This window comes from Pelodiscus sinensis, chromosome 4 (assembly GCF_052426305.1).
Source record: "Pelodiscus sinensis isolate ZL-2025 chromosome 4, ASM5242630v1, whole genome shotgun sequence".
In the NCBI taxonomy this organism is placed as follows: domain Eukaryota; kingdom Metazoa; phylum Chordata; order Testudines; family Trionychidae; genus Pelodiscus; species Pelodiscus sinensis.
Genome location: NC_143055.1, coordinates 58,086,584 through 58,106,932, shown reverse-complemented (window position 1 = coordinate 58,106,932; position 20,349 = coordinate 58,086,584). Strand labels below are relative to the sequence as shown.

At 44.0% G+C, this 20,349-nt stretch overlaps 1 protein-coding gene across 5 annotated transcripts in view; it reads right to left on the bottom strand.

Moving 5' to 3' along the window:
- FAT1 (FAT atypical cadherin 1) overlaps positions 1 to 20,349 on the bottom strand; it is a 168,038-nt gene that overhangs the window by 52,879 nt on the left and 94,810 nt on the right. For all 5 annotated transcript variants that reach the window (XM_006128452.5, XM_006128448.3, XM_089777886.1 and 2 more), the window contains exon 7: positions 16,830 to 16,969. In XM_006128452.5, the coding sequence (XP_006128514.3) occupies positions 16,830 to 16,969 (140 nt within the window). The remainder of the gene's footprint in view (positions 1 to 16,829; positions 16,970 to 20,349) is intronic.

The following is a 20,349-nucleotide window of genomic DNA, read 5'->3' as shown; positions in this document are numbered from 1 at the left end:
TTTGCTGAAAAAGATCTGTTTTGTTCATCTCTAGGAAATTTAAAACTTTTTATTTGTACGGGTCCTTGCTCAGCAATAAACAACCTGACTATCAGTTAGAATAGTTGGCCATTTTGCAGGGTCAGTTAAGCTACTTTTCGGGGCACATTCTAACTCACTAATTATCTTCTTCTGATGAAAGCTCTTCTGAATACTTGGAATCAATTTTGGCAAGATCTTTGCTACTAATGTTGACTTCAGCTATTGCGGATTCTTCTAAAAAAAGTGGATGATTTTGCTTTGGTTTGTCTAATAACCTTGATGTTATTGCAGTTAATGGGTCATCTGGCAGATCTGGTGCCATTAAAGACGAAGTGAATGTTGATGTTAATGGCAGATTATGTTCTGTTGTCGTAATTGAAGTTGGAGTAAATGTGGATAATTCCACAGAATCTACTTCTACTGGATCTGAATGTGATGACAGTGACGATGACTGGGACTGTTGTGGTTCTTCATCTAATTTGTTTGTCTTTTGAACAAATTTTTCCATAGTACCTTTTAGACTGAGATTACATTCTTCAAGTTTTCTTTTCTTCTTTAATTTTTGGCTTCCTGACAAATATTTTCTACCTGCATCTCTCGCTCAGCTAGTCATTTTATAATTTGGGGTTGTTGGCAAATTTACACTTATAAAATTTTTATTTATCTGTAAAAAATGGAGTGAGTGACATGGGGCATGCGCCACGAACACAACCGACTGGTGGTAGTGTATGTGCAAATCAGTTTCAATTTGTCACACGTTGCGTATTCACATTACTTCATTACACATGTTTCACATATCAATGTTAAATGTTCATTATTAAAAAAACTTGCCAACAGCGCTTTTCAGGTCTCTCCTCCATGTCTGTCTCTCCTCCTCCTCCTGCCTCTCTCTATCTTTCTCTTCTCCTCCTGCCTCACACTCTCTTCTCCTCCTCCTCCTGTCTCTCTCTCTTTTTCTCCTCTTCTGCCTCACTCTCTCTCTTCTTCTCCTCCTGCCTCACTCTCCTTTTCTCTTCTCCTCCTCCTGTCTCACTCTCCTTTTCTCCTCTCCTGCCTCCTCTTCTTCCTCCTCCTTCTCCTCCTCCTCCTGCCTCACTCTCCTTTTCTCCTCTTCTCCTCCTGCCTCACTCTTCTTCTGCCTCACTCTCTCTTTCTTCTCCTCCTCCTGCCTCACTCTCCTTTTCTCCTCTCCTCCTCCTGCCTCACTCTCCTTTTCTCTTCTCCTCCTCCTGCCTCACTCTCCTTCTGCCTCACTCTCTCCTTTCTTCTTCTCCTCCTGCCTCACTCACTCTCTTCTTCTCCTCCTGCCTCACTCTCCTTCTTCCTCACTCTCTCTTTTCTTCTTCTCCTCCTGCCTCCTCCTCCACTGACAGAGCCCAAATGGCGGTTTGCACCGGCTGAGCAGTGCAGAGCCGAGTGCCAGGGCGGGAGGTGAAGGGGGCGGGGCAGTGACTTACGCGGCTAAGGGGCAGGACCTAGAGCCTCTATCACGCGGTTTGCTTCTGCCATGGCCCTCAGCTGCGTTCTGTGCTGCGCAGCCGTGATGTCACGCGGGAGCAAGCGGCGCCGGTGCAAACCGCCATTTGGGCTACGCTGGAGTAAGCGGCCGTTTCAGCCCGGTGCGGGGCCTACTGGAGCGCGGGGCCCGGGGCAACAGCCCCGCTCGCCCTGCCCTATATCCGCCGCTGGCCATCAGGTTTAGGTGTACAAAGCTGCTATGGTTCTGGGACAGTAGACTGGCCAAAGGGACAGCTGCAGAGGGGTGGCTACAAAATAGTCTAGCAGCATGCTGAACCAGTGCTGGTGCGGCCACAGTGGGGATATTAGAATAACCTTCACCCTGTGCTGTCTGATCTTCACTCGTACTCTGTGAGCACAGGATGAAAAATGTGTCTGACAGGGAACCCCAATCCTCCCTCTCCCGACTGAGCAGAACACTGGTACTTCCTGTTTTGCCTGGACGCAAACGGGTCCACCTCTGGGGCATTGTACTGACCACCTGTGGATGATGTGACAACTTGTGACAAGACAAGAAGGTCCTGCTGAGGTGATTTGCATATGTTCATATGGTAATTGTTCTTCAGGACCTGCCTACACTACCTTGCCCTTAAGGTGTAGTTAGAGAACCTGGCAGGCAAACCACTTTGAGCTCCCTGACATGGATACATAGGGCCAGAGTGTCCCAGGGTATGTCTACACTACCCCGCTAGTTCGAACTAGCGGGGTAATGTATGCATACCGCACTTGCTAATGAAGCCCGGGATTTGAATTTCCCGGGCTTCATTAGCATAAGCGGGGAGCCGCCATTTTTAAATCCCCGCTGCTTCGAACCCCGTGTAGCGCGGCTACACGGGGCTCGAACTAGGTAGTTCGGACTAGGGTCCTATTCCGAACTACCGGTACTCCTCGTGAAACGAGGTGTACCGGTAGTTCGGAATAGGCACCCTAGTCCGAACTACCTAGTTCGAGCCCCGTGTAGCCGCGCTACACGGGGTTCGAAGCAGCGGGGATTTAAAAATGGCGGCTCCCCGCTTATGCTAATGAAGCCCGGGAAATTCAAATCCCGGGCTTCATTAGCAAGTGCGGTATGCATACATTACCCTCCTAGTTCGAACTAGGAGGGTAGTGTAGACATACCCCCAGAGACAATGGCCTTATGTGATGAGTTCACCCAGCTGGGCAACCCAGCCCAAGTCTGAAGTATCGGAGAGCAGACATAGGGGCAGGGTCGAAGTGGCAGACGGTTGAGGGTGGAAGAAGGAGGAAGGCTGCCAGCTCCCAGCCTGCATCAACTTACTGACTCCCAGCATGCAAGCTGCTGCCATTCCCCTATTTCCCCCTTCCACCCACCCACCCCATGTGGGCTGGGAGCCAGCAGCCCTGCGGGCCAGAGCAGCCCTTTGCTGGTGGGAGGACATGAGCTGCTCCCGGCACTGATTAACCATTACCCAGTAACTATCATCCAGTTAAGGTGACATTTGCTGAGTAACCAGTTGCCCATTCACATCCCTAGTGTCAGCAGCATTGCTGGAAGCTTTTGATGCCTAGGCTAGGGGTTGGCAACCTTTCTGAAGCCATGTGCTAAGATTTAACCCTCTTGCCCTGTGCTGCGCCACTCTCCTGGGAGGGGGGAGCAACTCCACCGCACGTCCCACTTGGTCTCCCGCCTTGGGCTCCACTCCGACTTTTCCTGTGGGGAGGTGAGGAGCAGCGTGCGTGTGCTTCCCTGGAAGCTGGATGTCCCTGGAAGCTTGGGGTCCCCCTGCCAGGAAGACAGCACCAGTTCCTATTTTGTGGGGGGTGTGATGCTGGATTGCCAACAAGGGCTGGGGTCAGGGTGGAAAGGGGGGGTTCAGGAAATAGGCGAGGTGGGGGGTGGGTGGGTGACCCAGAGGTGTCCAGTCCTGCTGGGAGTGGGGTCCCATAGAAGTACACTCCGTGGAGCCCTTGCTTTCCTGCCAGGGACCCAGGAGCCAATGCGGCTTTGGGGCAGGGGGATGCCCCCGTGTGTTTCCTCTCCCCTCTGCCGGTGCCCAGCCCCGGGGCTGCTACCTGGGCTGCACTCAGCCTCTAGCGCAATAGTTCTCAAATTTTTTGGTCCATGGACCAAAACTTTACATGGACCACCATTTGCTAATTGAAACTTGCCATTAATTACATAATTATGCACGAGCTCATTTTGCTAGTGCTGCTGCTAGGGAGACTGTTTTAATTTAAATTATTAAACAGATTAAGCGTTTTAACTGTCTCATGTTAGTTTATCAAACAATTTTAAATAAAGTAAAGTATTAATTGATGTTCAACACAAAAGGTTTCAATGTTTTCTTTATTTATGGTGGGAAGGACTATCAGTTGGGGACCACACAAATGACGAGCAAAAAACTACTCCAAAAGCCTCCAACCCTCTCTGCCTGACCCTATCACACACCCGTCCCCAATTCCCCCATTATCTCCGCACCCCAGCCCCTGCTTTTTCCACTCCCACACCTCTCCCATGGGAGTGAGGGTCCCCAGCTCTGCATGGGGTCCCTGTACCATCTGGTGGATGGGGAGCCGAGGCAATGCTCGGGGATATCGGGGCAGACGCAAGTTGGGGCTCTCAATTTTTCTGGGTCCTAAGTCGATATGACACTTGTCCTTCATATGTGATTCCATCAAACACTTGAGGCTACTGCTTTGGGGGTTGAAACCTGGAGACTGGGGTGTGCCTCGCCTTGTAAGAAGTCCACAATAAGACTCTCTACCTTAACTACTACTTTACACTAATTACTATAAGCAAACTATTTACAAGGCCCAAAGATTTGAAGTTAGAAGAGAGAAAACCACTAGCTCTTGCTATGGAAGAGACTGGAAGGGACCTCGAGAGGTCATCAAGTCCAATCCCCTGCCCTCATGGCAGGACCCAATACTGTCTAGACCATTGGTCTCCAACCTTTTTACACCCAAGATCACTTTTCAAATGACAGAACAAGCCAAGATCTACTACCCCGCCCCTTCCTTGAAGCCCTACCCTCTCTATTCTTTTCCTCTCCTTCACTTGCTATCCCCAACCTTTATACTGCTTTTTTCTCCCAATTTTTCCGTAGGAAGAGGTTTTTCCAACATTTGGCCTGTCTAGACTGGACCAAATGTCGGAAAAACTCCTTCTTTTGGAAGCCCCCTTATTCCTCATGGAAAGAGGAATATAGGGGTGACCAAAAGAGCATGTTTGTTCTTCCACTAAAAAAAAGCAGAAGAATAAATGCATCCCTGGATGCAGAAGAGTTTTACTGGGATATCTCCAGAATCCTGGAAAACTCCCGCAGTCTAGCCGTACCCTTGCTGGGTTGAGACAGGATATGTAGGCTCTGGGGTGGGAATGAGGGATTTGGGTGTGGGAAGGGGTGAGAGGTGCAAGCTCTGGGAGGAAATCTGGATGCAGGAGGAGATGGAGAAGGGGATGCTGGCTCGGGGAGGGGGCTCCAGGCTGAGCAGTATTGGGGTCAGATGTAGGGTTGGGGTACTAAGCAAGCCACAGGCTTGTGGATGTGAGGGTTCAGAAATTTGGTTGGAGTATGTGAGGGGCTCAGGGCAAGGGGTTCCAGTGTATGATAGGCTCAGATCTAGGGTCTGGGGGAAGAGGGAGTGCAGGACTGTTCTGATGCTGTGGCCAGATGGGGGCTTGGCCCCAATTGGAGGTTTGTTGGCCAGGCTTTACTTTTTAATAAAATTCTATGTCAAACACAGAAAGTTTCTGCATTGTCTTTATAAGAAGGGCAGGGAACCTGTTTTGAGTCAGGGGTCACTGACCCACAGAAAAGTCAGTTGGGGGCCACACAAGCAAGATGCAAAAAAACCCCTCCTCCAACCCCCCCCCCCCCCCAAGCTTAGCTAATGTGGCCCAAACTGTGCTGGTCAGAGCATGGGACATGGTACTGGGGAAGGGTGCTAGTGGGTGCTGGGACAGGGTATTAGTGGGGGCAGGGCTCTGTGGCTGGGGGAAGGGGAAAGGGAACAGGGTGCCGGGAGGGCAGGTGACAAGGTTCTGTGGCAGGAGACAGGGTGCCAGTGGGGGCAGAGAGTCCCCTGCACCAGCCTCCTCCCAGATTCTCTCCCCCCCCATTGCAGAGGAGGGAGGCCCTGTTGCATGCCTCCTCAGAGCCCAACCCTCCACCTCCCATGGAGCAGAGAAGCCCCGTCATGCGCCCCCCCCCCCCCTCAGGACTTCTCCCCCATCCCCCACAGAGGAGGGAAGCTCCGGCACACCCTCCCTCCCCCGGACTCCTAACCCCTCTCCCTCCTCCCCTGCAGAGGAGGAAAGCCCCTGGCGTGTTCCTCTCCCCAGGACTCCTCTCCCATCTCCCACAGTGGAGGGAAGCCCCAGCATGCACCTCCCACTGGGACTCCTACCTCCTCCCCCCACGCAGCAAGTCCCCGACACACCACAGACCTGGAGGAGGGGAGCAGGTAGCGCACTTCCAGAAACCCTGGAAGTTGCGCATAGCTGCTGGACTTCTGTCCACCCCGCAGGAAGTCGGCACTACCTCCATTGTCGCTGGAGGTAGACAGTGGGGCTTCTTGGGGGTGGGGAGAATTGGGGAGGCCCTGAACGCCTCCCGATTGACTGGTCTATCCCTCCTGATTGATCAGTCAATCGTGATCGATGGGTTGGTGACCATGGGTCTAGACCATCCCTGATAGATATTTAATAACCTACTCCTAAATATCTCTAGAGATGGAGATTCCATAACCTCCTATGGCAATTATTAAAGTGTTTAACCACCCTGACAGTTAGGAACTTTTTCCTAATGTCCAACCTAAACCTCCGTTGCTGCAGTTTGAGCCCATTGCTTCTTGTTCTATCCTCAGAGGCTAGGAAGAACAAGTTTTCTCCCTCCTCCTTGTGACATCCTTTTAGATACCTGAAAACAGCTATCATGTCCCCTCTCAATTTTCTCTTTTCCAAACTAAACAAATCCAATTCTTTCAGTCTTTTTTCATAGGTCATGTTCTCTAGATCTTTAATCATTCTTGTTGCTCTTCTCTGGACCTTCTCCAGTTTCTCCACATCTTTCTTGAAATGTGGTGTCCAGAACTGGACACAATATTCCAACTGAGGCCTAATCAGTGCAGAGTAGAGAGGAAGAATGACTTCTCGTGCATTGCTCACAACATACCTGTTAATGAATCCTAGAATCATGTTTCCTTTTTTTGCAACAGCATCACACTGTTGACTCATATTTAGCTTGTGGTCCACTATAACCCCTAGATCCCTTTCTGCCGTACCCCTTCCTAGACAGTCACTTCTCATTCTGTATGTGTGAAACTGATTGTTCCTTCCTAAGTGAAACACTTTGCATTTGTCCTTATTAAACTTCATCCTGTTTACCTCAGACCATTTCTCCAAATTGTCCAAATCATTTTGAATTATGACCCTGTCTTCCAAAGCAGTTGCAACCCCTCCCAGCTTGGTATCATCTGCAAACTTAATAAGCGTACTCTCTATGCCGATATTTAAATCGTTGACGAAGATATTGAACAGAACGGTCCCAAAACAGAGACCTGTGGAACCCCACTTGTTATACCTTTCCAGCAGGATTGTGAACCGTTAATAACTACTCTCTGAGAATGGTCATCCAGCTAGTTACGCACCCACCTTATAGTAGCCCCATCTAAGTTGTATTTGCCTAGTTTATTGATAAGAATATCATGTGAGACCATATCAAATGCCTTACTAAAGTCCAGGTATACCATTGCCCACCACTTCTCCCTTAACCACAAGGCTTGTTATCCTATCAAAGAAAGCTATCACATTGGTTTGACATGATTTGTTCTTTACAAATCCATGCTCGCTGTTCCTTAACACCTTATTATCTTCCAAGTGTTTGCAGATGATTTCCTTAATTACTTGCTCCATTATCTTTCCTGGCACAGAAGTTAAACTGACAGGTCTGTAGCTTCCAGGGTTGTTCTTATATCCCTTTTTATAGATAGGCACTACATTTGCCCTTTTCCAGTCTTCTGGAATCTCTCCTGTCTTCCATGATTTTCCACAGATGATAGCTAAAGGCTCAGATACCTCCTCTATCAGCTCCTTGAGTATTCTAGGATACATTTCATCAGGCCCTGGTGATTTGCAGATATCTAACTTTTCTAAAGTGATTTTTAACTTGTTCTTTTTTTATTTTATCTTCTAAACCTACCCCCTTCCCATCATCATCTAATAAACCATTTTGTTAGTCTTTAAAGTGCTACATTGTCCTGTATTTTGTTTCAGCTACCCTAAACTAACACGGCTACATTTCTATCACCCCCTTCCCACTAGCATTCATTATGTTAGGCATTCCCTCATCAGACTTCTCGGTGAAGACCGAAACAAAGAAATCATTAAACATCTCTGCCATTTCCAAGTTTCCTGTTACTGTTTCTCCCTCCTTACTGAGCAATGGGCCTTACCCTGTCCTTGGTCTTCCTCTTGCATCTAATATATTTATAGAATGTCTTCTTGTTTCCCTTTATGCCTGTAGCTAGTTTGAGCTCATTTTGTGACTTTGCCTTTCTAATCTTGCCCCTGCATTCCTATATTGTTTGCCTATATTCAGCCTTTGTAACTTGTCCTAGTTTCCATTTTTATATGACTCCTTTTTTATTTTTAGATCATGCAAGATCTCCTGGTTAAGCCAAGGCAGTCTTTTGCCATATTTTTCTATCTTTCTTACGCAGCGGAATAGCGTGCTTTTGAGCCCTTAAAATGTCCCTTTGAAAAACTGCCAACTCTCTTCAGTTGTTCCCCCCCCTCAGTCTTACCTCCCATGAGAACTTACCTACCAGCTCTCTGAACTTACCAAAATCTGCCTTCCTGAAACCCATTGTCTCTAATTTGCTGTTCTCCCTTCTATCATACCTTAGAATCACGAACTCTGATTTCATGATTGCTTTCACCCAAGCTGCCTTCCACTTTCAAATTCTCAATCAGTTCTTCCCTAAAATGGAATTAAGGGGATGGAGGACTGTCAGCATCTGATAAACCAATGCATGAGTGCAGCACTCCAGGGAGCACCATCACTGATCCCACAGATACTGCAAAAAGGAAAAATCTCTGATGACAACATGTGTGGTCATGCACAGATTTAGAATAGATTCAACATGAGCAAGCACTCAAAGAACAACTGGTTTAGCTGAGAAAGGGGATGTTGAGCACAATATCAGGATTATCAACTTTAATTTCCCCTGGTACTACCAAATGATACAAGCAGAAGGGACCTCAGGATTAATACTGTACTAAAGGACAACTGTTTTTTTCAAGGAGGTTTCCCTTCACAGTGTACTACATCATTCATGTTGAATATGAGCTCAAGATTGAATACATCTGCTTGAATTTCACACACGAAAAGTCCTACCAACTAAACAATTGGCACATCAAAGTGACTCAGACACAGCGCTACAACACCTAAAATTTAGACACTCAGCCGCCTAATGGAATCCACAGCTCCAAGTTAGGTATACATGATCCTTATTTAATGCATGGGAAGAGTTAGGGAACAGTAGCCAAGAAGCTGAATGGGGAGCAGCTGAAAAACAGACAATAAAAAAGAATGAAGAGCAGGGTATGGACTATAAACCACATACCACAGAAAGACTTAGGCCTCTCTGTAGCACTGTAATGAAAATGCTCTCTGCATTTGGCGTAGTTAATCCACCGCCCCGAGAGGCAGTACCTATGCTGACAGGAGAAGTTGTCTCTCCAACCTAGTGTTGCCTATACCAGAGGTTAGGGTCAGTACATCTCTGTTGCTCAGGCATGCAGGGATGTAGTTACAATGAAACAAGTCTAAGTCTGGGCCAGTGGAAGGCATCTCCCCTCTGCCTGGGATTCCCAATTGTACTCTCCTGGAGTAATATGTGCAAGCTCTCCATTTTCATTTTAAAGAAACACAAGGAGAAGACCATGTCTGTTGTTACCGAATACCTTAGTGGTGAAAGGACTTATTCTATCATTGGAAGACAATAGATGCCTCATTTGCCTAATATGGAACAACTCTGCCTCGGGCTTCCTGTAGTCAGCCGCTGGTCAGTTTCAGCAGCAGCTGAATCTGGATGCCAGTTCCGACTTACATACAGATTCAACTTAAGAACAAACCTACAGTCCCTATCTTGTACGTAACCCGGGGACTGCCTGTATTCCACTATGTATAAATGAGCATTACAGCAGGGATCTGAACTTGGGTCTCCCAAGAGAATGCTGTAAACACTGAGCTATTAAGTCTGTCACTCTCATTTGCTCTTTCTCTGGACCAAAACATCAGTAAAGTCACAATTAAGCCCTAAAACTTAAGACTCACATTTTATATTTGACCTGGTCATGGGGTTGTAAAAACTAAACTGAAAGTTTTGGATGAACTTGTCCATTATTATAGTTATTATTTTGTGTCTTCCTACTTCCATGGTGGCAATGTACAGTGTCTCTGGAAATGTAAAAACATAAAACTGAATAAAATTGTACGAGGAACAGATTTTTAAAGCTGTTTCAATTCAGTCTCTACCTAGCACTGAGAAGTTTTCACAAACAAGTTTCTTACAATACATTTTCAGATCCTAAAACCATATGCAAAAAAATTACAGGTGTAACTTTAAAAGCTATTTCAGAAAACACAGGCTTCTGGGTAAGCACAATACAAACTACAATCTGTATGATGCTATCTTAAAATGAAATACATAACTCAATAAATAGTGATATAAAGCAGAGAGTAGGTTACATATTATATTTAAAAGAAAATATTACAAAACTGCTTTGAATACACTAAATTAGTAGCTTGGAGGGAGAAGATGCAGATTACAGGAGCATACCATTAAAGTGCTAGCCTTATCACATTACTATCTACACACATATTTTCCACTCATGTCAATGAGATCTGTGCATGCAGATCTAGTGAGCAACAGATCTGGAATACAAAGATGAAAGCATTTTAATGTAGTATCACAAGTGACAGCTAAATTGTGATAGGAAAATGCTCAGAAGAAAGAATACATGCATCATTGCCGCAACTAAAACTACAGAATGAGAATATTTATCCATGAGAAAAAATAAATTTTTCACCTTTTGAACACATTACCCTTGTAAAATATAGACTAAAAATAATTTTCTTTTTCTATTTTACTAGTTTACCTTTGTTTCCTATGTAGTTTAAGAAATATTTTACTAAATTCTTGATCATAAATAGTCTTTTAAAAGTTAAAGTTTTAAAAGCTTGTAAGATCAAGTAACCTTATTCTACTACTAAAAAAGCATTTCTGTGGAGCTGTGTGGTTACTGTATGAAAAATGAAGATGTAACCAATGCACAACATTCTATCCTCCTTTCCCAAATTGACCCCAAAGAATAACAATATGTAAATTTTACATAAGCAAAATTCAAATATTCTGCTTCTAGAAAAGCAACAAGTAAATTGCTGTAATTAGCCTTACAGTACCTTGTCTATTATTTCTACTTACTGAAAATGGCAATACCAAGCACTGCAAATGGCTGTAGCAGTAAACAGTATTTTTCACTAAAATCAACTGAGTATTTCATGCATTTGTTCTTATTTTCCAAGCATAATATTTCCTATTTAAGGCCAAAACAATGTAATCCAAACGGATTAAGTACTTTGAATGAATTATTTTTTCAATGCTTTTCCTCTCCACCAATGTCAAACATCATTACATGAGGCCTGGAATTTGTTTATTCTCTTTGTGCATCATGCATTCAGCATTTTGCAGCATATGAAACTATAACAGCTTCATGCCCATTGCCTGGATATTTTTCAAACAAGCAATTTAAATAAAGTCATGAGAGAGTCAAATGTTCCACAGATGTTCATGGCTTACAGCCAGGCAAAGCCTTCTACTTTAGAAGTCAGATACAGTGACGAGGCTGTATATTTGTTTTGTTATTTTTCCACAGACAATTTGATAAAAGTTAAATTTAAGATTACTTTAGATACAACTACTCTTAATCAAACTGCTCTTTGTATTGAAGTGCTTAGTCAAAGTATTGTGAGTTAAAAGATGATCATGGAGGATTATTACACTTAATATTTCTGGACACACACAATATTCAGATTTACAAGTTAATTAATTTGTGTGTATCACAGTCTGCTTACTACTCATCAATCTCACAAAAATCCATCATAACTTCAGCATTTGAACAATAATCAGTGTTAACTAAAGATATAATGATTTAAGTGTACACTGGTTGTCATAAACAACTTTTATTTTCAGGGGAAACTAGGGGGCTCTGCCCCATGCTCGCTATGCTTGCCAACCCCCATCTCTCTAGAGGAAGGTGTCTGGACAGGAGATAAGGTGTAGGAGTGGGATGTGGGCAGGCTGTCTTGCCGGGGGGAAGGAGGCAGGAGATGCGGGATCTCGGTGGAGGAGATGTGTGAAGGCACTGGGCATGTGGGGTCTCAGCTTGGGGGTGAGTGGGATATAATAGGGTAGGTCTCCCAAGCGAATGCTGTAAACACTTGGGGGTGAGTGGCAGAGAGGGTATATAAGGAGGCTGGGGGAGCGGGGTCTTGGCAGAGGATGTGTGAGAGGGGGCGGGAGGTATGGGGTCTCGGCAGTGTGGTGAGGGAGTGGGCTGGAGCTCCACCCTCACCCCCCTCAAGCCAAGACCCTGCATCCCCCAACCCCCTCACTCACTGCCAGAACTCCAGAAAGGGATACAATAGTCTGGAAAGGTTAAGAGCCATTATCCTATACCATGTGTGAACTGCTTGGCTATGTCTACACTGTCCCCTTTTCCGGAAGGGGCATGTAAATTTCATGAGTCGTCGTAGGGAAATCCGTGGGGGATTTAAATATCCCCCGCGGCATTTAAATAAAAATGTCCGCCGCTTTTTTCTGGCTTTTAAAAAAGCCGGAAAAGAGCGCCTACACTGGCCCCGATCCTCCGGAAAAGGGCACTTTTTCCGGAGGATCGGGGCCAGTGTAGATGCTCTTTTCCGGCTTTTTTAAAAGCCGGAAAAAAGCGGCGGACATTTTTATTTAAATGCCGCGGGGGATATTTAAATCCCCCGCGGATTTCCCTACGACGACGCATGAAATTTACATGCCCCTTCCGGAAAAGGGGACAGTGTAGATGTAGCCCTTATGTTTAACAATCGGTCCCTCCTTGTATTTGGCTGTGATGCACTGGTCACCTTCCCCACACCCAAAGAAGAGCTCTGTGGAAGCCTGGACGTTTGTCTGTGTCACTAACAGAAGTTTGTTCAATTAAAGATTTTTGCCCTTTACCTGGTGCTTAATTTCTGCTGTTTCTGGCGTGCTCTGCATCCCTGAGCTGACTCCATTTAGGCTGGCCCTGAGCTCTGTCCTGTATCTGTGGGTTCAAGTGGCTTCGGCCCTGCAGTGCAGCAGCCAACCTTAGCAGTCCAGGAGGTGGGCGGAGATCATGGCCACCATTAGCACCCAGCCTCAGTGCTTGGGCTGTGAGGAGCAGGGAGGCCAGCAGGGTGGAGGCAGCGGCAACCCAGAGGAGTGGCTAAGACAGCCCACAGCATGATGCTGAACAGGGGAGCCCAGCTGCAGCTAAGGCTGCAGCCCGCATGGGGCCCTGAGCATCTGAGCCCCCAGGAGCAGGCTGATCTTGGATCTGAGGGGTGACTGTGACGCTGAGCCCCAAGATGGGGTGATCTTGGATCTGGGGATGACGGAGCCTGAGTGACCTCCGTGAGCTGTTGAGTTTGAGCCCCTGTATACAGTCTTCTAATGTCTGTGGTGGCAGTCTAAAATGATCCCCCCGAGGGAGAGCGATGCAAGGGCCAGAGGAGCTGCCTGAAGGTGGAGACAGGGCAACACCAGTGACACGATGACATCACTCTGTCATCCCAACTGAAACAAACACACACACACACACACACACACACACACACACACACAGAAAAAGAGAGAGAGATCAACATGTCTGTGAAATCAAACTGAAGATAAGGTGGGAAGACTGAGCTACACAGCTTTTCTTCATAAATCAAATATGGGGATGCTTTCCTGAAACAGAGGCTCTTAACTCTAGTCCTGTGGACTTTCTTACATAGACTGGTGCATTTGGGTTATACAGGGATTAGAGTGTATGAGAGAAGGCAGATGAATGAGTTCTGAAAGCTGATGTATGTAAAGTAAAGCCAGTGAACATTCTGTTCATGCACCACAAGTTTTATAGTTACACACTTAAATCCATAGCCACAGTCACGTGAGATTCTAACAGAACAGCTCATGCTATGCCACCACAGAGGTAAGAGAAAGATAATGAAATGGAAGACTTTGCGCTCTCCTGCAAGAGAAACTGCAATCTCTGCTTCTGACATCTCTAGATAAGAAGAGAAAGGCCAGAGAGAGAAAGAGGTAGAAGAAAATCACAGGAAAAACAATCAGTGAATTTAGAGGGAAAAGAGACAAATTAATGACTTCCTTTCCAATTTTCCTGAGGGAGTTTGCTAAGTATTTACAAAATTTACCTTATTTTACAAAATGTAGAATAACAAACTCATTTAAACACAATGGTTAAGAATCTGTGTGCAATTATGAAGCATAGAACAAAATCATACAATCTGCAGCTGATGGAATGAATGGCCTTGGGGGCCATTAGCAGCATCATAATTTAAAGCAGTATTCAGGATTTCCGCTACAATCTCCTTTCCTTAGCCTCAGGAAGACTTAAATGCTTTTCAGCCACCTTCCCATCTGCATCCTCTTGAACTGGCCAACAGCCCAGGATGTGGAACAAAGTTTAATTGCAGTTTCCCTGGTGGCAGTGTAGACCCAGTGGGCCAGCTTACCCTTGCTATAGTCACTGCTTTGCAATATATTTGGCTTTATTATATTAACATGAGAACATAAGAATGGCCATACCAGATCAGACCAAAGATCCATCTAGCTCAGTCCTGTCTTACAACAGTGGCCAATGCTAGGTGCCCCGAAAGGGAATGAACAGAACAGGTTATCATTAGATGATCCCACCCCTGTTGCCCATTCCCAGTTTCTGACAAGCAAGCTATGAACACCAGTCCTACCAAATCTGGCTAATAGCATTAATGGACTTATTCACCATGAATTTATCTAGCTTTTTTATGAACCCTGTTAAAGTCCTAGCCTTCACAACATCCCATGGTAAGGAGTTCCACAGATTGGCTGTGTGTTGCATGAAATAGTACTTCCTTTTGTTTCAGCTGTCATGCAAGGAACCTACAGGTTTGAATCCTGTAAGACATTGCTTTAGCAGTTAAATGATGCTTAAGACCTGCAAACTTTGGCATAGATTAATTTAAGTAACTCATAAGTTATGAGGAACTGGAAGCATGATGTAATGGGAAGTCTTGGGCATACAACATCAACTGACCAGAGAACAGAAGGTGATACCAGGTTCTGGAAGGTTCTAGATGGAATATCCAAGCGCAAGTGTGCTATGGTAACTGACTGACATATATGATAATGGGTTGAAATCACAGATATACTAACCTGCAGGAAAGGGACACCTTAGCATTGGTAAGAGGAGGAAATACAAATAAGGAGAAAAGGTAACCCCTATTAAATATACATTAGGCATGGTACTGTTAGCATAACATATTAGAAAAGTAGCATCCCAGGGCAGCAAAGGTAGAGATATAGACTTTGGGGGGGGCCAGAAAGGTGGCCACTGGTGAAAACGAGGAAGGTGACAGTAATGAGGAAAAGAAGCGCTAACACCCAGGTTGTTCTGCAAGGCGTGGTGCATGGATGTTCTAATGTACTTTCTGTATTATCTCTGTATTATTTCTATCTACCTTGCTGAGTGTGTATATCTGTAAATAAATTATTTGTAAATATACACGTTCCTATAGTGCGAGTGTTGTACCTGTGCACATCAGGCTTCCTAAATATAAAATAACTGAAATAATAATTTGACTGGGCCTGTCTTTGGAATAAGACTTGTCAACCCTCAGGGTAATATATGAGAATCTTCAAATCAAACTACAGCAGCAACTCTTACATTCTCCCTCTAGAGGTAAGGGGTCCTAAGCATTGTGGGCGTCATAGAGAACAGTTATGCTCTTGACAAATCCCAAAAGGAAGGTGAAACTTTTTTTCCTCTTTTAAAAAGAAAAGGAAATTCAAAAGATATGAATACATGAAGGCTGCACTAACGAGTAAAAATAATGCTAGGTCTTTTCACTGTACATATGTAGTTAGGGTAGCTTCTTCTTTTTGATCAAATATCATGCAGTTTAATATATACCTGTTTTTGTCACAACACCTAAGCCATAAATGTATGCAGATGTGTGCAACGCTGAAGGGATGAAAATAGTATTCAGTCCTTCTCTTTAGTTTTTTTGGACATTTATATTTTAGTTGTGCAATCTAACCTTCACATTAAGGAATTTTTCCATATTTAATTGAAAAGAAAAGATAAAAAGCTATAAATGACACATACATAGTGATCTAACTGAAGAGATACTAGAAATTAAAGAGAATCATATCATAATCTTCCAGTCCAATTCATGAGTTTTCAGTGTGGAAGGGGAACTCAACCCTCTCCATGGCATTGTCCACTGCAACCTGGACCTGGCAGAGTGATCTCTGAACTCAAGTCCATGCTGGGGGAGGACACTGGGCTACATTTTCTTCTCTGTGTAACCTCCCCAAAGGATACCAACCCAAGAAGAACTCCCTGCTAGTGAAATTCCAAGCATGCCAGAGTTGGTACAGACACACATGGCCTTTCATGGGTCTTCCAGCCCTACACCTTCTTTGCATAGGTGGCAAACCCCACCTCTCCTGGAAGGTGATTCAAGGGAATCTCCACAATGGGACATGTTCACTGAAAAATCATCATACAGAACCTGCTTGCATGGCTTTTAATGAAGGAGGGGAAGTGCTGGCTCATAATACGCTGCCCTTTGCTTTGTGCTGCAGAACAACGATTCTGATTCCATACTGAAAGCTTTCAATCAACAGCTCTCAAGTGACTTTCATTTTTTTAATTTAATGCCTTGCTGAAACATTCACGGAAGTTGTTGATTTTTAAAAATTAATTCTTTTTTGGTAAGTGAATCATATACATAAGGTGACTTACACTTACTTTGACAATACTGTAATAATTTGAAAGCTGATCATTTAAATTGTACTTATCTATTTACACACAACCATTCCACTTCACTAACCAAAGACTGAAGCAGAATCAATATCATAATCCACTCCTTTTTCAGAACCTGTCCCTAATTTATACATACCATTATGTATGTCCAAAAAGAGAAGGGCTACAAGTTCTTCACTCACGAGTTCTTCTAACAAACACAATAGAAATCCATTACCTGGGTACTGACAGATCTGGTTCCATCCGTTGCCTCTATTGTCAAGTTGTAATTTGATTTCTGTTCTGCATCAAGAGGTCTAGCTACAATGATGGTTCCGGTGCCCTTGTCTACATCAAACCGGCTGTCATAGTTGCCACCTGGTTCAAGAAATTGAAAGAGACAAATGTTATAAAACACTGCAGTACTGTGCTTTTTCATGTACTTACACTGTGTTGTCTTAAGAGACTTAAATGGAGGTGGGGAAATAGTTCTGAAGGTATTTTAAAATCGTTGTTGGACTGGAAATGGATTGGCAGCAAAATATGCTGCCACTAGGACATTTAAGCGTGGGTTTGAGTTAATCCTTCATATGGCTTTGGACAGAGCTTCTTTGCTGGCTCATAGGATTGCATCCTGAGGGAAGATTTACCATCTTTCGAAATCTTGATTTAAAGATTGGGAGCCTTTCTAAAGATATGCTCCAGCTCCAACACTCAATACCGAGTGTTGCAAGAATTACTGCTTGAAATTATATGGCCTATGTGGGGCAGGAAGTACTTTCAGGCCTTAAAACCTAAAAAGTCCTGCAAGCTGTCCTAACCAAGAGGGCTATCACTACTAGGGTCTTTAAGGTCAAAGTAGAGGAAGTAATACCAAAAGATGAAAAAATCAGGGGAAAAAGCACAAAAACATAGTTCCTTGAAAGGCACTAAGCTCTTTTCTGAAACAAATTTGTTTGCTTATACAACTTCAAATTGCCCTAAGAAGATCAGTTCAATAACCATGTTGAAACAGCTCAGTAACAAACAGCAAATCATGTAAATGTTCAGTTGATCATAATGATATTTCCGATACTCTAAGCAGATTGCCCTGACAACATACTATCCATTAAGACAAAATGTTGTTAAGCAGTGACAAATACTGGCCATTAACATCAATTGGTTTAGACTTTTAGATAAACTATTTAATATGAAGAAATTAAGTTTCTATTGTTGTCAACGTAACAGAAGTTGTGGTTAAGCCATTTATCTTAATTACACTGTGCATATGTTTGTCTAATTAGATATTTAGAAGCATACTATTCAGACATAAGCAGAGTGATTTTTTAAAGATATCAAATGCATTTCAACTATAAAGAGACATGCATAGAAGTGAGAAAGTGAAATATCAGTGATGGCAAAATTCTACTTAATTGAATTAAAAGCAATACTGAAATCAGTGCCATTTCCTGAAAATGTTTTGCCTTTAGAGGCTGTGTCTGCTTACAGACAGATATATCAGACTAGGACAGATGGTCTGGAGTCTGCCTCACTGATTGACAGATAGTAACTCGGAATAAGTGTATTGGTGACTTGGGAGTCTGGGGGTAGCCCAGCTCCTGTCCCAGAGGAAGTTTCCCTGGCATGAACAAATTTGCTGAGATTCATATTACACGTTTTGGTTTGAAAGGGTTTTATGTAAAAAGTTTGATTTGGTTTTGGGCCAGAAGTCAAACTTCAGAAAGCGTGCCCATAAAATTATCTTTTACTGCTGGCAAGCCATATATTTTTTGTAGCTGACAAAGGGAGAATTTCATGGTTCAGTCTAGTCACATTCACCAATACAGGAAAACAGTAGGGTGAATGGATGAGCTGCACTTCTTCTGAAATAAAGACCACCTCAGCAGCAGACTTTTAGTTTCTGACCTGGAAAGACTAGGAAATCACAGATGTTTTGTCTAGTATTACTATTCTATCAGTGCTGGTATCTGTCAATCTCTTGAATCAGCACCCACTCCATCACTCCCCATATGGCAATTTAAAATTGCAGAAGCATCAATTGCGGCCAAAATCCAAACCTAGAACTGTGATTTGGTGCAGTGTGTACTTACCAATAACAAACCAGACCACAACAAAAATGGTCACAAAAGCATCTAAGAAAACTTTCATTCTTGAAGTGTTAATAAGATATTCTAAAATTGTATGTTTTATTTCAGATCTCATAATCAATTAATAAATTATGTGATCTCAGCAGATACCTTCTGCTGTACAGTTCAGGTCACAAGCCATCTGAAAGATGTAAAAAACTTCACTAGCAAGCCCTTCTCCTGGCACAGCCAAAAAGAAAGAAAGCATGGAAAGCAAGCACAGAACACAAAAGAAAATTGTCAATCAAATTATTTCATGCTATTTGAAACAGTAAAGAGGTGCAGTAAAAATTTGTAAGAACAGCTGATAATTTGATAGTGCAATGTAGTCACAGCAGCTAATAATAAAAATACATTTTGGATAGTTTAACAAATACAAGTAGCAAGATACGGTCCTTGGACCCAGATCTACCATCAATCTACACACAAAGCTCCAGTAGGAGTTGTGCTTATGGAACAATTGCAAGATGAGGCCACTTGTCTTCAGTATCTTCACAAAAGGGCTAAGCATATAAATATGAACATTAAATGTCTAAACTATGCAGCATGCTTAGAAGAAAGATATTAAAAAATCAGAATGTAAACACACTATACACAGCACATAGTATTGAAACAAGGAAATCAAATGAAAAAAGTGTCTCTATCACACAGGTTCTCAAAGCATAGCTGGGGATCCCAAAGTGGGTCGTGGCCATTTTAATGGGATCACCAGGGTTGGCATTAGACCTGCCTGGCCCCACAACAGAAGCCAAAGCCTGAGCTTCTTTGCTTGGGGCCAAAGCTGAAGCCCAAGCCCACCACCAGGGACCAAAGGCCAAGAACTTCAGCTCAGGGTAGTGGGGCTCAGGCTCCAGCGCCCCTTCCTCCCCCCCCAGATGCTGAAGCCCTTAGTCTTGGGCTTAGCCTATCACCCCCTCCTGGGGCAATGGGTCTTGGGTCTCCTCACCAAGAGCAGCAGAACAGGGCTTGGGTGAGCTCAAGCTTCACTTTTCCATCTTGGGATTGTGCAGAAAGGGGACACGGTGCAATGAAATTTTAAAACCTTGTTTTTAACCGTATAGCATGTTCCAAAAGCAGAGGTCACAAGATCCTGCTTCATGAGACTTCCCAGCAAACACTATTGCTTTATTCAGCTGACACTGCCTTATAAAAGTCACCCACAAGCGTTCTTTCCAAGTCTACAGTCCCTTCTTTAGACATTTTTCTTGCTCTCTGTTAACCACTCCTGAAACCATTTCCCACTTAATCCTCTGAGACTCCTTCCTTTCATGGATCCTTTTTGTCTACTTGTGGCCAGTAGGGCTATGTCTACACTACAGCACTAATTTGAATTAACTTAATTCGAATTAGTTAATTCGAACTAAGCTAATTCGAACTAGTGCATCTAGACCTAAAAACTAATTTGAATTAGCGTTTTGCTAATTCGAACTAGCATGTCTACATTGAGTGGACCCTGAACTGAAGTTAAGGCTGGCCAGAAAAGGTGCCAGCAGGGCATCAGCTTAGGACTTAAGAGCATGGAGCTGCTGTCTCAGGCTAGCCAAGGGCTGTGTTTAAAGGGACCTGACTCCCAACCCGGACAGACAGTTCTAAGGATTCCCCGCTTGCTTGTCTACCTCAATGACGGACAGC